Source organism: Equus quagga, chromosome 15 (assembly GCF_021613505.1).
Source record: "Equus quagga isolate Etosha38 chromosome 15, UCLA_HA_Equagga_1.0, whole genome shotgun sequence".
Classification (NCBI taxonomy): Eukaryota; Metazoa; Chordata; class Mammalia; order Perissodactyla; family Equidae; genus Equus; species Equus quagga.
This window is the reverse complement of record NC_060281.1, coordinates 85,064,210-85,083,498: the sequence shown is the minus strand read 5'-3', so window position 1 is coordinate 85,083,498 and position 19,289 is coordinate 85,064,210. Positions and strand designations below refer to the sequence as shown.

At 38.3% G+C, this 19,289-nt stretch overlaps 1 protein-coding gene across 4 annotated transcripts in view; it reads left to right on the top strand.

Annotated features, from left to right (window-relative positions):
- The window catches only part of TTC28 (tetratricopeptide repeat domain 28), a 604,528-nt gene that overhangs the window by 316,988 nt on the left and 268,251 nt on the right, over positions 1–19,289 (top strand). For all 4 annotated transcript variants that reach the window (XM_046640182.1, XM_046640181.1, XM_046640184.1 and 1 more), the window contains 3 exons: positions 3,665–3,812; positions 10,611–10,883; positions 11,853–11,983. In XM_046640182.1, the coding sequence (XP_046496138.1) occupies positions 3,665–3,812; positions 10,611–10,883; positions 11,853–11,983 (552 nt within the window). The remainder of the gene's footprint in view (positions 1–3,664; positions 3,813–10,610; positions 10,884–11,852; positions 11,984–19,289) is intronic.

The following is a 19,289-nucleotide window of genomic DNA, read 5'->3' as shown; positions in this document are numbered from 1 at the left end:
GTATTTGTATTATTTGTGAGGTTATTTAGTAGCGTGTGTAGAATAATCACTGGGGGCTCTTTGTGGTGAACAATAAAAAATAAATGAATGACTCTGCAACATTTGAAAATCTAGGCATCCTGCCTTTAGTCTCGTATTAACTAGCTCCCTATAAGTTTCTCTTCTTGGCTAAAGCTTCAGGTTAAAACCCTTGTTCTCGAGGTATAGGTGCTCCCAATGGTCAATCCATGTTGCCTTTCCTTCTCTGTCTGCTACATAATCAGTGACGAGAATGTGGTACATGTCAGGTGGGGGTGCTGAGGCAGGGGGATACATCATCTGAGGTTGGCTGGGCACCAAGTGTTCAACATTGCTTTGTAGGCCCCACCTTCGTTTGCCATGCTGCACATATACTACCCCTACTCAATCCTAAAAGTGATCAGAAGTTTCCCTTTCCCACTTGAAGCAACTTCTTGTGAAACCTGTAGTGGTCAGTAACAGAAAAATTAGTAGCAGGAACCAGAAGGGGAGAAGCAGGTAGGCTACAGTGGATCACATTGATTTTCTTGACTCTCTGGTAAACAGCTGTGAATCTCAGCACATCTTGACCTTCTCTTTGGAAGAGGCTGGCGAGGGGTCCTGTGGGCGGCTGCTACATCTCCTAAGACTTGATGATACCAATTTCTTGTAGTCAGGTGTTTCTGATTTTGCCTGGGAGCCCTACAGCAGTGAGTTTCCCACTTGCCAACAGTCTTTTGTGGAGCAGGAGGCGGAGAGAATGAAGAGGTGATAGGAATTGAATAATATTATATGGAATAATAAGAGATTTAAAGTATTTCTTGGATTCCCCTTATATCCTGTTAGGCTGTAATTATGTGTTCTTGCTGTGATTCTTTCTCGTTAACAAAATAGCTAATTTTATTGAGTACTTACTCTATGTCAGGCATTGTGCTGAACTGTTTTTATTGTACCACAGTAACCCACAGTAACCCAGGTTTTGTCATCATCAACTTGAACTCCATAGTGGCATATCTCTCCAAGAAGTATAGGTAACTAATTTGTATTCAATAGCTGTTTGTACATGCGATGAAAATTGCGTGGAAAAAAGTTGGGAGAGCTCCACTCTATGAGTTTGGAACAGGATTTTGTCAGAGTTTGACTCATGCTTGACAGGCATACAATTCTTAAGCTTTTTTTTTTTTTTTTTGAGGACGATTAGCCCTGAGCTTTTTTGCTGAGGAAGATTGGCCCTGAGCTAACATCTGTGCCCATCCTCCTCTATTTTATATGTGAGACACCTGCCACGGCATGGCTTGATAAGCAGTGCGTAGGTCCGCACCGGGGATCCAACCCCGTGAACGGCTGGCCACCAAGGCAAGAGTATGCAAATTTAACCACTATGCCACCTGGCTGGCCCCACAACTCTAAGCTTTTAACAAGAAAATCTTATAAAGTTGGGTGGGGGATTCTGGAAGGGATAAGGGAGGACCAAGGGAGACTTTGAGCCTTCTCGGCTATACCACTTTTCAAAATCTTCTGAAGAAAGGAAGCCAAGATTGTGGATGATTGGTCCAGTCATACCATTTCTCATCTAATTTCTGAGTGCCCTAAGAAAACAGAACACACACATTCTTCTTTAACTGCTCTGTGAACTTAATACCCTAACTCGCAGTTCTCTGTGGACTTTCCCGACCTACTCGGGAGTAGATAAATCATACTTTTCAGTGATTTCATTTGGCAGAGAGGGAAATCAGTTCTTCTCTCAGTGAAGTAATGAATGATAAAGTTTTGCTTTAAATATGCAAGAAGTTATAAAAATTCATTGAGAGTAATGAAAGATTTTTGTGTTCTTTCAATTTTATTGAGACAATTGACATACAGTAAGGTGTACAGCATATATTGTGAAATGATTACAATAGATTTTTGTGTTTCTTAAAATATGTGCTTGAATCAATAACTACAGATATTTTTTCTCTCTCTCCATAAATAATAATTATAGTTTATAGGTATTTAGCATATTTATGTATAAATATATGTATATAAATTTAATACATGTATAAAATATGTATAATTTATATATACATATATACAATTTATATACATATATACATAAGTATATATGTATATAAATTTTTTTAGTTTAGCCTTAATATAGCATTTCTAGAATTATGTAAACTATAGTTATTTTTAGTTGGATGTGGTATATATTGCCTCTTGGGTTATAAAAATCACCTAAAATGTGAAATAAAAACGGTAGTGAAAAATATCTATAAACACATTAAAGATTAAAACAGTGGCTGAGTCCAGTGAAAGGAGGTGATCTTATGAATTAGTAATGAAAGTGCATTTACAGGTTATTGTCTTACTGGGGTCTGAGTTTTAACAGCTGCTGGTAGTTTAAACTAATAGAAGTCTGAATAGCCCATAATAATCTGAGTATTCATTCTGTTTATGGATTGTTTCTTAATAGAAACACCAAATAGTATTGCTTTCCTTAAATTACCTCAAAAGGTAGTTATAAAAATGAAATAAGGTAAGTAAATATGTTTTGTAAACATGAAAGGTGCTCTCTCTTACTCTCTGTGTGTATGTGTGCATAATGTAAAATTATAAAATTATGTATTAAGTTTATTGAGTAGTAGTTTTAGAAGTTATTTGAAACTTCATTTAGATCCCATGAATACAATTTGTGACAATTTCAAAATATATTGGACTGAAAAAGTTAAATTTGTGTTATAGACAAATAGTATTGTAAGAATATTTAAGTTGAATAGGAGGCCAAGTATTTCAGAAACAGATGTTGTCTTATAAGCAGTGACTGCATTAATGTCATTTTTATGTATTATTTAATCAGGTGCAAGGTCCTTTGCTGGTTATGTATTAGTAACACTTTGTTCATTTACTTGTTTTTACTCTGTGTGCTTGAAAACAAACTGCACGTTCTTAAGACTATTCTTAAACTTAAATATTTTATTAATTTTCTGGCTCTTTCTGCAATTGGCTAGAAGGAAGGATGTTTTCCTCTAATCACAGATGATAATACTAGTTTTTACACTAATACAATTAAAGAATACAAAGGACAACAGTCTTATTTTGTCTCTAGGCAAAGCACACATATTTTAGATAACAGCTTTTAAATATTATGTCTGAAACACCACATTAAATGTATCCATGTTATGTTACTTATTATTAAGATTGTCTTAGTAATAATCACACATTGATTTTTCCCTTTACGTAAAAGGGGAAAATATAAAACAGGTAGAATTTGAATGTCTCTCAATTATCTTGCACTGTACCAGATATTTGGTGAGATGTAAAGAAATCTCCAAACCTTTGTCCCTGAGGAGCTTATGCTATTAAAGCTTGGGTAAAAATATTTTAAAAATCATCAAAAGACAATAAATAAAAGCAATATATGAATAAATGACAAGAATGTAATAAAATTAATATGTGTTCTAGAAGAGAAGAGAGTGAAAGTTTTAAATACAGTTTGCCTGAAAGGAGTATGCTTACATTTATGATGTTGGAAGAAATCGAATTTGATTATGAACCATTTACTAGGTTTTTGATCCAAGACTATCTCAATCTTAGTTTGCTGACCTGTTGTTCTAATAGAGAATCACTATCAGCCTTGTTGGAGCATAGTGTATAAGTAAAACATGCATTATCTTTTCTTTATTTCCAGGCATACTTCCGACAGGGTGTTGCCCTCCAGTACCTCGGACGTCATGCCGATGCCCTGGCAGCCTTTGCATCTGGACTGGCTCAGGACCCCAAGAGTCTCCAGCTTCTGGTGGGGATGGTAGAAGCTGCTATGAAATCTCCCATGAGAGGTAAATATGATAAAAGTATTTGGTCCAAGACTAATTTAAAGTAGAACATTTCTAGCCTTCGAAGACTTTAGACTCAGACCTTCAGAATTGATAGGTTATCAAATTTGCTAAGATTGGATATTTTAGACAATGGAAGATGAAGAATCACTGGCAATAGTTGATGTTAATGAGGCAGAATAGGATGGTGGTAAGGCCACTGGGCTGGAAGTTTGTGAACCTAGATTATATTTTGGAATTTTTTGTTAACTAACTATATGACCGTGGATAAATGAATTGAATTCTCTGGATTTTAGGATTATCTAAAGAATCCTTATGTTTTTTTGTGATTCTAAATTCTATGCCTCTAAACCCCAACAACTCTAGTAGTAAACTGATTTGCTCAGTTGGACCAATATGCCATCTAGAAATAATCAAATAAGCGAAGACATTAGACATTCTAATTTCATAAAAGGAAATATGGATCTAACTATAGGCTGTGTCTAACATTTTTCAAAGGAGCATTAAAAGATTACGTTGAATTAAAAGTAAAGAGAGAGAAACAGACAGACACTAGCTTGCATGGTTTTCTCCTCCTATACTTCTATTTTATACAATTGGTATTATGGAAAAACAATGGATTGAAACTAGTCCTGTGGAGACTGGAGGTGTTCTAAGGCCCAAAACTGACTGGTTTCACTTTGAGGAACATTGGTTTTTGAGGAATGAGCTCTTAGGAAGATTGGGCTGAAAGTGTACACCAAATGTCATCTTTGCAGAGTGATGGAGACAGTAAGGCAGATTGATGGCAACTAGTAGACAGCTAATAATATTCCATTTTTTTTTTTTTTTTTTTTTTTTAAGATTTTATTTTTTCCTTTTTCTCCCCAAAGCCCCCGGTACGTAGTTGTGTATTCTTCGTTGTGGGTTCTTCTAGTTGTGGCATGTGGGACGCTGCCTCAGCGTGGTCTGACGAGCAGTGCCATGTCCGCGCCCAGGATTCGAACCGACGAAACACTGGGCCACCTGCAGCAGAGCGCGCAAACTTAACCACTCGGCCACGGGGCCAGCCCCAATAATATTCCATTTTAATTAGATCATGTCAAACGGAACTCTATTTTTGTCTCTGAAATGGTGCATTTTTGAATGAACCTCAAAATTTTGATGGCACTATCATTAGACATTTTATCTAGTTTTGAAAATATTTGCAGCATTAGATAGTTTTAATGTACTGGTTAGTATGGTACTTGGCTCAAAATATATGCTAAGTAAGAGTTTGATGAACTAAATGATACTCATATGATCCCTGGGCAATTCATAGCTATAAAAAATATTTTCCTAAAAGTTGAAGATTTCACATTTTAGGAAAAAAAGTGGTAAGGAAACAAACCTCTCTTCATGCAATTTTATATTCCCATCCAAAGCTGAGTCTTTGCTGCAGGAACCTAATGGCTTCTCCCACTGGGGGACATGCTGTTAATAAACTCTGACTTAGAGCAGGTGCGCTTGGAGCTCCAGGGCTTGGGGGAGGCGGGCGGGGGGGAATGGACAACAAGAAAAGTCAATCTGTCTCTCCTTTCCATTTTTCTAGTATTTTCTCATTCGTTCCCTATACACTTCCACAGGTAATTTACATGAAACATTTTTTGTTTAGTTCATGAAGATATCAATTCTTTATTCTGAGGTGTTTCTGCTGCTACCTTAGAATATTGGAGTGAATGTGACGAGATCAGCAGAATCATACTTACCATTTTGCCTTTGAAGCAATTTGTTTAGATAAATGTAAGGATAGCTTCCCGGTGCTGTGAGAAATAGCTCAGCGCTGCTCTCACCTTTAGGTTTTTCTGTGCCATGTTCTTTCCCATCTTATAGCAAGTGACCTAAGGCTGACCCTGAAGAAAGCTGCATCTTGCAGGTGCCTGAAGCTCTTCAATATTTTCTTCTCTTTCCTTAAAGCAATTTAGTTTATCTGGTTTATTTTTAGCATTGCCTTTACTGCTGTATCTATTCCAGGTGGGCTTTTCTTATCAACATTTCTTAGAGAGACTGTTGGCTTTGCACGGTGTGGTTCTGGGCATCATCTCACATCTTAATGACCTCTGTTTTTGTCATATGGTTGTAATTCACAAAATCTGTCACCATTTGCTGCCTATTTTCCCCCCACTGTTTATTTAACCTCCTGCAGCTTTCTAAGTTTCTGCCATTGTTGCGTAGCTATGCAGTCTGTGTCACTTTACATATAGGTCTGATCTAGTGTGTCAGTTGTTTTTGTTTTGTGATTCTTAACTGCAACAGAGAAAGCTCCCTGGTCCAGGTGCATCTGTAAACAAAGCTCCCATGATGTGCACGGTGTTCTGTAGTTTGGCCTTTTTTGAAAGTTTCAAGATTTCATTTCTTTTTAAAGGTAGGGCCAACCTATATTAATATACCCTTGTTCCCAAATAAATATGTGATATTTATCTACCTTGAAACTTACTTGACGTTTTTATTTTGTTGTTGCCTATATTGCTAACTGAATTAAGTTTTACTTTAATTTTATGATTTCACTCATGCTCACCAACCCGATATCAGTTAAACAACTACTCCTGTAGATCTATTTACATCATAATATGTAATGTATTTCCTTTAAATTGTTAATGAAAATATAAAAATAAGGATAATATAAAATGATACTCTCTTTTTCATGATTAAGTTATCCTTTTACTATTTTCCATTTCTTCTTTTTAGATAGTCTTTTAGCTATTTCAGTTCATTGTATCCCTTAAATGTTTATGCAAATCTGGATGGTGTAGCATAGTAGTACTGCCAACCTCAGATTTAATAATATAATTACAAAGTGAGATTAAGTTTATCTTTGTTTGTGCCTCTAAAGACCTAGGGCTGCTTCTTGCTGAGGGTTCTCTTGTGTGTATTTTCTCTCCTCCCGTAATTCAGTGATGTAAAGACTATTACGTTTATGGGCTATCACCTGTTGTGGCTTCTACCAATTCCAGAGGATCCAGGGAAGCTGATTTTATGAAGTGCTGGTGGACAATGGCTGTTGAATGTAGTATTAGCTTTTCTCTTAGCGTCGACATGGGGCTCATCTTTTATTTGCCTAATTGTCCACCCTCAGTGAAGTCTTTCCTTCTGATTCTCTTTGAGGTGGCAGTCACTTTTCACAGGAGGCCTGTTTCTGAGATGTGTTAAAAAAAATAGACTTTTGGGGCCGGCCTAGTGGCATAGTGGTTAAATTCACACGTTCTGCTTCAGCAGCCCAGGGTTCACAGGTTCGGATCCTAGGTGCCAACCTATACACTGCTCATCAGGCCATGCTGTGGCGGTGTCCCACATACAAAATAGAGGAAGATCGGCACAAATGTTAGCTCAGGGCCAATCTTCCTGACGCAAAAAAAAAAAAAAAAAAAGACATTTCCCCCCAAAAGATCAGAATGTAATTCTAATGCCATTTGCTGTTCCAATGATTGAACAAGGTTGCCTCCTTTCTCTATACCTCAGTCCTTATCTGTAAAAGGGAAATGATAATATCTACCTCCTAATGTTCCGAGAATCAAGAACTAGAATGTGAAGGCAGGTCCCTTGTAGGATGCCTTCCCCTCTGCAGCGTGATGCCCTTCTTCTCACTGAGGAGTAGAAGTAGCAGCAGTGTTAATCCTGCCCTTGTACTGATGGTAGGCACAGTGTTGTGGGTGTGGAATGAACACTGCACAGTGCCTGTGGTCCTCTTGCTGAGTGCTTACTGGAGAACTTTCTCTCAGGCCTCAGTGCCAGGAAAAGCTGTGTTTCTCCTGAGGGTTGGTGAATTTTTCTCTTAAAGGTCTGGGAATTTTTAAAGTGATCCTTTATCCTTTTGCTTTGTCCTCTATGAAGCGTAGAGCCCAGTGTCCTGGCCACTTTTAGGAAGTGTGCCAGGGCTTGCAGTCTGCCTGTCTGTATGCTGAGATTTATTATCTTACTCTTATTTTCCACTCACTCTGACTTCTGTGTTTTCCAGCTTATTTCTATAGAAGGCCTTTGAATCCTTTTGGAATGAATTAGAATGTATATAAATACACAAAGAAACCCAGAAAAATGTGAAGTGGCTTAGACAAAGTGCTAAACATGTCAGTTGTTTTTATTTTCATTTCTTGAGGAGGGTTAAGTTTTCCTTTTAGTGCAAACCAAGTTTTTGTTTTTTTAATTGTGGTAAAATATATGTAACATAAAATTGGACCATTTTAACCATTTTTTAGTGCTACAGTTCAGTGGTATTAAGTGCATTTACAATGTTGTGCACCCATCACCACTATCCATCTCTAGAGCTTTTTCATCTTCCCAAATTGACACTCTGTACCCATTAAACAAACACTCCCTCTTTTCCCCTCCCTCCTGCAAATGGAAATTTGATCTTCTACCTCTTGTTCATTCAATTTCATTTTTATTTAGTGAAAATTTGTACAGCTGAAGATTTCTTTTTCCTTTGAGAATCTTCCAGGTATTTCCCTCAGTCCTCCTGCTGTGGCAGTGTTCGTTCTTCTTTCTACTGTTGTGTAGTTGTAGAGGCTCAATTAGATGGTTCGTTTTTTGAACTTAGTCATGGATGCTGTTATTAAAAAATCACCAGCTGAAGCACAGTCTCTTTGCCAGCCATCAGTCATTTTTGTCTGTTAGGATCTGAGCACTCTGCCTGTGTTTTGGGAATTCCCTATCTTATACTTCTGCCTCCTGCCTTCCACTGTGAAAGCTGAAAACATCAGATCCTAATCTTCCCATTCTCCTTTGCAGCTAGGACCCCACCTTTGAGTCAGGAGCTAAGGGTTCAAAGAAGAAAAGATAGCACAAAATTCATTCAGGTAGTGGTGAGTGGCAACAGTGGCAGCCATTTTTCACACGTGGCATCCAGTAGTGGTGGAGGCAGCATTGCAAGCTATGGTGTCATGTGTTTAGTTGTAGCAGTTATGCTGCCCTCACCAGGAAGCTTTTGTGGCATGATTTTGACTGTGAGTCTGAAAGTCTGGTTTTCCACCCTTCGCAGTAGCTACTTAGTGCATTTCTTTTCTACTTAAAACCAGCCAAGATTGGTTTCTTTTGTAAACAACTAAGAATTTTGCCTGGTATGGTATCATGAAGCCTGGACTTGGAGCCCTGCAATGGGTGCTTCTCTTGGCTCTGTCCCAAGCTGTCTGACCTTGGGTGAATTATTTAAACACTCAGATTCTTCTTTTCTAGAATAAGGGTATTTTCAAGGTCTTTTCAGCTCTAAAATTCTATTATTTTTGCTTCTGCTAATTGGTTGGAGGGATGCTAATGTAATTATCATTGACTGCCAAACCCGTCAGCAGGTACCACAAAAATTCTGCTCACAGTTATTTCAGTATGATATTGTTCTTTTCTATTCTATCAATTCCTGGATTCTTGTGCCCATATTTAACCCTATTGGTTAGCTAGTGTTTACTGGTACTATGCGCTGCTTGCATCTTGACAGGTGTAAAATGTTCTTTGTTCTCTGTTTAGTGATCTGATTAAAGGGAAAAAATGCTTTAGGCACCAGTAGGTTTTGAGCTTTCCATGGTAATGTTGATTCAGACGAGAGCTCCATAGTGGAGAGTTGAGATTTGAAGTCATAAATTGTAAAAATTACATTTTAATGCAGTACTGTTGGTTGAGAGATTCAAGATTTAAAGAGACCAGCCTTTTTATAGTTTTTTTACATATGCACAGTGAACGCTAATGTGAAATAGTTTTTCAGGCAAGCTAACAACAAATGTGTTATAAATGCTACCTCATTGTAGGGTTATAGTCATTAGCTCTGCAGTTGTCTTTAAAAAAAGAGAGAGAGAAAAAGGGGAGACGGAGCTTAGCGGTCATCCACATTCAAACTCAGCTTCACGTGGAAAGAATCTTCCTTGTGGCTTCCTGACTCCTGTTCTATGTCCTTTCTAACACCGTGTGAAAATAAAATGAGATCAACAGTAATCTTGTCTTCCATCTTAGCTTAGTGAACTCGGATGATTTCTTTATGGTTTTCTTTTTCACCATAACAAAAATTGATAATATTTTTATTTGGTCACACTGGTCTCAGAAGCAGCAATGGACACTGGATTTTCAGTGAGGACGATGGGTATTTTGCTGGGAGAGCTTCTTTTATTGCATCTTCTAGGGGCAAAGGTGGACAGAGCTTATTAATCAGTCCTTCAGATTCAGGTTTAACAAACATTTACCAAACGCCAGATGTGTTCGGGACTTTCACCTAGGTGGCAATGGCAAGTTTTTCTTTTGAGCCCACATTGTGTCAATTGCTATGGAGTTATAATGAAGTATTAAAGAGTCTCTACAGCAGTCTTCAGATTTAGCTGGGAAAATATTTTTAGAATTAAGGCATGTGGAACAATTTAAAAATAGTTAAGGTTCAAACTGTGCAATACTAGCAATAAAAATGCAGCAAAAGTTTCGATACAAAGATTAATGTGGGCTTGAGGACCCAGGGATGCTGCATAGCAGAGGTGGGACTTGAGGGGTGTGTTGTAATATTTTTGAAAGGACAGCAGGACAGGGGAGGGAGAACCATTCGGGAAAAGTGGTGTCATGATCAAAGAAAGAGCGGACGAGAGGATGAGTGTGCCATAGGCATGTGAGAGTGAAGAGAAGGAAATTGCTGGACTGGGGTTAGTGTTACAGAGTCATATGAATAAATGGACAGTGAGGGTGGTGCTGGATTAAAAGTTGAAGAGTTAGTACTTGAAATAGACCATTGAAAGATGTGATACACACTGGTTTCTAGAGCATATTAGAAAAGATTGTTTTGTGTGTCATCCTACATTCTCCTGTTTTATTTTTCTTCAGACTCCCTCGAGCCCACTTATCAGCAGCTTCAGAAAATGAAACTGGACAAGAGTCCCTTTGTGGTCGTGTCTGTGGTTGGGCAGGAACTCCTGACAGCTGGCCATCATGGGGCCTCTGTGGTTGTCTTAGAAGCTGCTCTGAAGATTGGCACCTGCAGCCTCAAACTGAGAGGTTCCGTTTTCTCTGCCCTGAGCAGTGCTTACTGGTCTCTTGGAAACACAGAGAAGAGCACTGGATACATGCAGCAGGACTTGGATGTAGCCAAGACCTTAGGTAGAGTCATGCTTTTCTCCTTTGTTTCACTACAGAAAGGACATAAAGAAAGCTGATTAGCCTGTCATGAATGGGAATAACATATGCAATGAAGAGTGAGTGTGTCTCTAGAACATTCTCTGTTTTGGAGTACTCACTTCTTTAGGGCTTTTCGTATAACAAGATAACAAGGCTCCCAAAAGGCCAAGAGATGTGGATTAACATAGTCATTACCCTCCTCAGAGGTTTGGGCTTACAGATTTAGTATCCCAAACGATAGTATTGGTGGGTGAATCTTTAATCTTAACTTTGGTTTTTGCCTACGTTCAAATGCATCATCATTTTGTCAGAGGAGACAGTACACTGCAGTGGTAAAAGTGTGGACTATGGAGCAAGACTATTGAGTTTAGAATCCTGGCTCTGCCACTTAGTAGCTGTGTGACCTTCAGCAAGTTGTCTAACCTCTTTGTGCTGCCATTTTCTCATTTGTAAAATAAGTATGACTTATGATTGTGATTGCCATTGCAGTGATTATTCAAGGTCTTGCAGGATTGCAGTAAGAGAAGGGATGTGGAAAATCTGCCATCAGCTTACTTGTAAAGAAGCAACATATAGTAGGTTTGGAGTCAAACGACTGAACCAAGAAGCTGATGGTTGTTCAGAACCAAAGGTCATTGGCAGAGCAATGAGGTGACTCAAACAGCAGCTGGGTTGTGTCAAGGTCTTTAACCTCTCATTTCCAGGACACGTATGTCCCTGACTGCAGTTGTATTTCATAACAACAATAACAGTTGTTGTCTAGAGATTTAAGTTCTAGGTCATAACTTTCCACACAGAGTCTTGTAGAAGAAGAAAATACTTTTCTAAAAGAAAGCGAGTGAAATCTTAGCTGGTAAATCTGTGGCCCTTAAATTAAGATGGGCATTATATGTTATAAATAATGCTATAACTTAGAGAAATTTTATGTCTGTTTTTTAAAATCCAATTCAGGTGACCAGACAGGAGAATGCCGAGCTCATGGGAATCTGGGCTCTGCATTCTTCTCCAAAGGGAACTACCGGGAGGCTCTCACTAACCACAGGCATCAGCTGGTGCTCGCCATGAAACTCAAGGATCGAGAGGTAGGACGTTTACCTACAGACCAAAGACAATGTTTTTGAAACATGGAGTCTTTTTTGCTTTCCAAAATATTTTAGGTACCTTCAAATATTACTTTCAGGAGTTGATAACCTTTACTTCTATCTTTCATTAACAATCAGGTGTTGGATCTCTACCACATATAGGCTGTAGAGATAGAGAGATAAATAAGACGTGGTCCCCGACCTCAGGATCTAACTGCTTGGTCAGATATGTTGTTCCTATTCTCTTCAAATGTGCTGTGGAGTCAACATATGAAAAACTAGCAAAATGCTATATCATGATATATTTATTAAAATCAAGAAGCACACTTTATGCTTTATTTGAGATGGAATATTACTACTGCAAACCCTTCACATTGTTTGTTTGGTGGATTTTTAACTCAGGCGGTAGAAGTATAGTAAGTCTGATTGAGAGACCTGAATTGTAATGATAAAGAAATATCATCCTAGTCTTGATTAGAGAAATGAAATGTAATATTCTCAGAGGCTTGATATCTAGTAGATGTGGCGTGATGAGAAAGTGCAGAGGGGAAGGAAGGTGGAGTTTGGAGTGAGAAAGACCCAGGTTTGAATCCCTGCTCCAGCACTTTCCAGCTCTGGGATCTTGGGGAAGTTATTACTTAACTCCTCTTTGCCTCTGTTTTCTTATTCATAAAATGCTGATTCTATTTATTCCATATACAGTTGTGATAAGGTTATAAATAATATATGTAAAGTACCTAGCGTGGTACTTCAGTAATGATAGTATTATGGTATTAATATGATATTATTAATAAGGAATGGAAGGTTAGTAGCAGAGGCAACAATAAATTTATGAATATGTATTGGGAAATATTTTTAGCTACATTCGCATCTCAGAATTTCACTATGGGACATTATTATATTATTTAAATGATCCAGCATCTTCAGTTCTCTAGAACATGGTCAGACACTAGGAAGGAATTGAGGAAGAAAAAAGTCTTTGCTTCAGTGACGTGCTGGAATCTCCCCTTTGGAAGGCTGGACTTCTGCAAAGTCTGTCTCATCCATGGGTGTCAGAAAAAAGTCTTTGAAAACCACCAAAATAGACCATTCAAGGGTCGTAGACTTTTGGCAATTTTATTCTCAAGAGAGTTGCCTAAACACTTTTCTCTTTGCCTATCTACTCTTAGTTTACAAACAATTCTTGTAAGCCATATGATCTGATTTCTTGATGTTCAGAGAATGAAGAGAGGGATCAGACTTCTAGAGGCATTAAGAAGTGAGAGCCAGGATTAAGAACTAAAACAGCGTAGTTGTCAAGATACGGCCATTTAGTGAAAGGACAGATAAGCTATGAATATGTCAAGAGCTTCATTTATACTCTATTTCCATAACCTTTGGCATGTATGTATTAGCCCAATTAGTGGATAGGGTAGAAAGACTTTTTTTTTTTTTAAATATCCCTCCATTTCTTTTTTTTTTTTTTTAAGATTTTATTTTTTTTCCTTTTTCTCCCCAAAGCCCCCTGGTACATAGTTGCATGTTCTTCGTTGTGGGTCATTCTAGCTGTGGCATGTAGGACACTGCCTCAGCGTGGTTTGATGAGCAGTGCCATGTCCACGCCCAGGATTCGAACCAACGAAACACTGGGCCGCCTGCAGCGGAGCGCACGAACTCAACCACTCGGCCATGGGGCCAGCCCGGTAGAAAGACTTTTAATAGGGGCATAAGATTGTCATACGTATTAAAAAGAAGTGACATTTTTCTGCATTCCTTCTTCTTAATAGTGTAATTTTCTATAGACTGTGTTATCTGGATTTTATAAACCTTTGCTGTATAATAATTTATTAAGAAGTCATTGAATTATAAGGTTGGAAGGAACCTTGAGGTAATGCTGGTACCAATTCCCTGCCCCAAACCTTCCCATCTTGGAGTTTCCCCCTGCTGCAGACACCCTCTCTCCCCCTGCCCTTGGCCTCTGCTCAACCACTACTACAGTGCTTCACAAGCCTGCCTATTGGGAAAGCCTCCTCATGCATGAGTGAGAGACCCTGAGACTGATTTTTAAACCTATTTTCTTCTTCTCCTCTGGGGGTAGACAGAGAATGTCCAGCTATCATAATCATGATCTATGGCCTCTCCTTTTCTAAATTGACAAATCTCATTCATTTTCTCCTCAAAGTTTCTGATTATCAAAACTTGAATAATTTTTACAACCCTTCTGGCTATTCCCCTTTCACTCTGGCCCACTCTGATTGCTGGTTAGCCATAGCTTGATCGCAACAAAAGCCTCATTCTGGGATGTTCTGCTGTCTAGCCCATGCTGCTGCTCTGTGTTGCTGAAGCATATTTATCTGATTTCTAGATTGACCTATAGAATTTCTGTTTTCTCTCAGAGTGTGTCTCTTCTGTTGGCTTTACCTCTAGAATTATAGAGTACCATTTGTTTTCTTGAGAAATTTATTTATTTTTTTTTACCATTTCTCTTAATTTTTAAGGTTGTATTTGAGTGCCGCTTCTTGCCTGCCTGAAGTTAATTGGAAATCTTTATTCCCACATCCCTGAAATCAGCCACCAATTGTTAAGACTGGACTTAATATTGGTTTGGAACTTAAAGGAATACAGTTGTGAGTCACTTAACGATGGGAATACGTTCTAGAAATGCGTCATTAGGTGATTTCGTCATTGTGTGAACATCATACAGTGTACTTACACAAACCTAAATGGTACAGCTTACTACACACCTAGGCTATGTGGTGCTAATCTTATGGGACCACCATCATCTATGCGATTTGTCTTCACTGAAACATCGTTATGTGGCACATGACTGTACATAAATGTCTAAAAGGAACTACTGCAATGATATGTATTTCATTTAGATTCAAAGTGTTAGTTGGCCAGTCTTCTGGGATTTAATTCACTCCGCTCACGAAGCACCTCAGGTGTGCAGAGCACTGGCTGAGGGCTCAGGGTGTAGGTGGTAGATGTGTGTTCACTCTCCTCGAGGGGCTTATGTTCTCTTTGAGACAGAGTTTTAACACAACAAAAATATTAAAACACTGTGTGAGCAATATGATCAATGTTTTCTTAATCACTACCAAGATTCTGGAATTACAGAGGAGACAAATGCTGGTATAGACTTGAGGAAGCGTCATGAAACAGGTGCAACTCAAGCTGGCCCCTGAGTGAGATGTAGAAATTGGTATATGCGGCTCTAAAACCTGCTTGGCATTTCAGTCATGTTTTGCTGAGTGATAAGACAGTTCATGCCATTAGCAAAGATTAGATATTTTCCACCATCCTATTCGGTATACTCACAGACTCTTGGTTTATTTAAAAGGCAATATTTATTAGTTTTATCCGATTGTGTAAGAAATACATTAAAATAACCAACTGTAAGCCTGCCATCTTGTTAATATTTTTGAGTATAATGTTTTGGTCATATATGCAATTTATAATTGTTTATATCTGTTCAAACAAAAATTGAAATCCTTTTGTAATGCCGTTTTATAATTTATTTTTTCATTAGTATTTTCCCACTTAATTTTTTAAAAAAATTTTATTGAGCTCATGATAGTTTATAACATTGTGAAATTTCAGTTGTACATTATTATTTGTCAGTCACCATATAAATATGCCCCTTCACCCCTTGTGCCCACCCCCCAACCCCCTTTTCCCTGGTAACCGCTTATCTGTTCTCTTTGTCCATGTGTTAGTTTATCTTCCACATATGAGTGAAATCATATGGTGTTTGTCTTTCTCTGTCTGGCTTATTTCACTTAACCTAACAGCCTCCAGGTCAATCCATGTTGTTGTGAATGGGACAATTTTGTCTTTCTTTATGGCTGAATAGTATTCCATTGTATATATACCACATCTTCTTTATCCAGTCATCAGTTGATGGGCACTTGGGTTGCTTCCACTTCTTGGCTCTTGTGAATAATGATGCAGTGAACATAGAGGTGCATAAGTCTCTTTGAATTGTTGATTTCAAGTTCTTTGGATAAATAGCCAGTAGTGGGTTCGCTGGGTCATATGGTATTTCTATTTTTAATTTTTTGAGAAATCTCCATACTGTTTTCCATAATGGCTACACCAGTTTGCATTCCCACCAGCAGTGTAAGAGGCTTCCTTTTTCTCCATATCCTCTCTAACATTTGTTATTTTTTGTCTTGGTCATTATAGCCATTCTAACGGGTGTAAGGTAGTATCTCAGTGTAGTTTTGATTTGCATTTCCCTGATGATTAGTGATATTGAACATCTTGTCATGTGCCTATTGGCCATCTGTATATCTTCTTTAGAAAAATGTCTATTTTCCACTTAATTTTTTTTTTTTTTTTGAGGAAGATTAGCCCTGAGCTAACTACTGCCAATCCTCCTCATTTTGCTGAGGAAGACTGGCCCTGAGCTAACATCCATGCCCATCTTCCTTTACTTTATATGTGAGATGCCTACCACAGCATGGCTTTTGCCAAGTGGTGCCATGTCTGCACCCGGGATCCGAACCAGCGAATCCCGGACCACCGAGAAGTGGAACGTGCGAACTTAACCACTGCGCCACCGGGCTGGCCCCTGTCTTCCACTTAATTTTTAAACCTCTCTTCATTTTATTAAATGTTCTACCGAAAGTCTAAGGACTCTCATAATTTATTTCATCTATGCCCCTACTGTTTTGTTAGTTTGTTTCAAAATTTTTGGTATTATAAAATCTGGAAGAACATCTTTATAGATAAATCTTTGAACATATCTTTCATCTTTCCTTTGGTTAAATTGTTAGAAGTGGGCTTGCTTGGAAAAAACATATTAATAGGCTTCTGATACTTCTAAATTGCTCTCAGTAAGGCTGTATCTGTTTTCAGTCCTACCAGCAATGTATCAGGTTTCAGTTCTTTGCACTGGCTAACACTAGGCATTACTATTAAAACTAAAAAGTCAATCTAATAAGTAAAAAAAAAAGTGATATCATTCTTTTAATTTGCATTTCTTTGACCACTGTTGGGGTTGACTGCTTTTTAAAAATTTCTTTTATAATGAGCTTTATGCTCATATTTCTTCTATAAAGAGCTTAATATTCAACCTATTTCTTTCTATTGTGATATTGGTTATTTTCTATTGATCTGGTTCTGGGCATTGCTGTATCTTCCCACTGAGCTGTTGTGTTCTAATATACAGCTTTAATCATTGTTGCTTTATAATACGTTTTATATCTGCTACAAGTCCCATATCATTATTCTTTTTTTTTCCTCCTCTAGGAAGATTGGCCCTGAGCTAACATCTGTTGCCAATCTTCCTCTTTTTGCCTGAGGAAGATTTGCCCTGAGCTGACATCTGTGCCAGTCTTCCTCTGTTTTGTATTTGGTTGGCACCACAGCATTGCAGCTGACGAGTAGTGTATGTCTGTGCCTGGGAACTGAACCCAGGCTGCTGAAGCGGAGTGTGCCAAACTTAACCACTAGGCCACTGGGGTCGGCTGCTCATTATTCTTTTTAAGCGTGTCTAGTATATTCTTTTCTCCCCCTTCTCCCAAAATTAACTTTAGAATCATTTTGTCAAATTTTGAAGACTTCCATTGGGGTTTTTTATTGAAAGTGTATTAAATTTACATATTAATTGTGGATGAATTTGTCTTTTCAATAGTTGATTTTCTATTCAGAAGCTTAGTCTGTTCCTCCATTTACCCTTTTCTGCCCCTCACTGATCTACACTTTTGGGGAGATTTTTTCCTAGTTAATGTTTCTCATTGGAAATGGGGTATTTTTTTCTGTTGCATGTGTGTTTTTTTAAAAATAGTTGTTGATGGCATATAGGAAAGGTGTTTATTTTGCATGTTTTGTAATTGGTCATGTGAAACTTCTCTCATTATAGCTCATGATTCTTTGTTGATTCCTTTGGATTTTCTTGTAATGCAAATTTTATGCAAATAATGATAATTTGGCACATTTCTTTCCTTATATTTTACCCCTACTTTTTCATCTCTTAATTATTGCAGTGGTTAGAACTTTGAGAACTCTCCCAAAAAACAATCATACCCTCTATCAGTATAAAAATTTCAGAGAAGGTGCTTTTTTATGATTATCCTACTCTTCATTCTATCTGTGATCTCAAATTGTACCTTGGTTTCCCTTTTGCATTATTTTGATATTGAAAAAGAAACAGGATACTGCCTTTTGAAGCACAAATTAACCACTGTGAATGCTGTGACTGGTGAGGATACCAAGCTGCGTCTTTCTGCCTCTTACAGCTTTGGCTATAAATACATTTTAAGGTTTTCCCAAGTAGCAAGATAGCAGGCTGAAATCCCTTTGTCCACTTACCTTGAAAAGCAATGAGTTTTTCTTTTATCTGATTACTTTCAGATACTAGCGGAGGTGCTACCTTCTCCACAGGATTTCTCATTCTAACTAACCTTCTATCTGCTTTAATGGTTTCAAAATTAATTTCAGGTGCCCACAGAGACCTTCCTGTTAGACAATATTAATTGTTAGAAGAGTGCATAAATTATATTGTATTAGAGATGTTGTTCTCTATTCAGGGACTCTGATATGCAGGTATGCTGATGACTCGGAAGTTTTTTGTTTTTTTGTTTTTTTTGAGGAAGATCAGCCCTGAGCTAACTACTGCCGATCCTCCTCTTTATGCTGAGGAAGACTGGCCCTGAGCTAACATCCATGCCCATCTTCCTCTGTTTTATACGTGGGACGCCTACCACAGCATGGCGTTTGCCAAGCGATGCCATGTCCACACCCGGGATCCAAACCAGCGAACCCCGGGCCACTGAGAAGCAGAATGTGTGAACTTAACCACTGCGCCACTGGGCCAGTCCCATTGGAAGTTTTTTTTTATTAGTCTGATTTCTCCCCTGAGCTTCATATTTCTTTATCCAGCTGCCTCCTGGACACCCAGTGTGCCTGAGTTAGCCCTCAATCTGTGCCTACTTCTGCGTTCACTAGTTGTCCTATTGCCCAAGCCACCTTACTCTCATGTTTGGTTTGTTGCTGGGTTCTCTTCTTTCTATAAGAGAAACCACTTTTCTGGCTCCACCCTTCTGCTCTACCATCTTTTGCCTGGACTTTCGCAGTAGCCTCTTCTCACAACTTTCCAGATGACTTTTTTTTTTTGGTGAGGAAGATTAGCCCTGAGCTAACATCTGTGCCAGTCTTCCTCTATTTTGCATGTTGGATGCCTCTACAGCATGGCTGATGAGTGGAGTAGGTCTATGGCCGGGATCTGAACCTGTGAACCCAGGCTGCTGAAGTGGACTGTGTGGAATTTTAATCACTTGGCAATGGGACCAGCCCCATTCCACACTTTTTAACAGATGCTCTC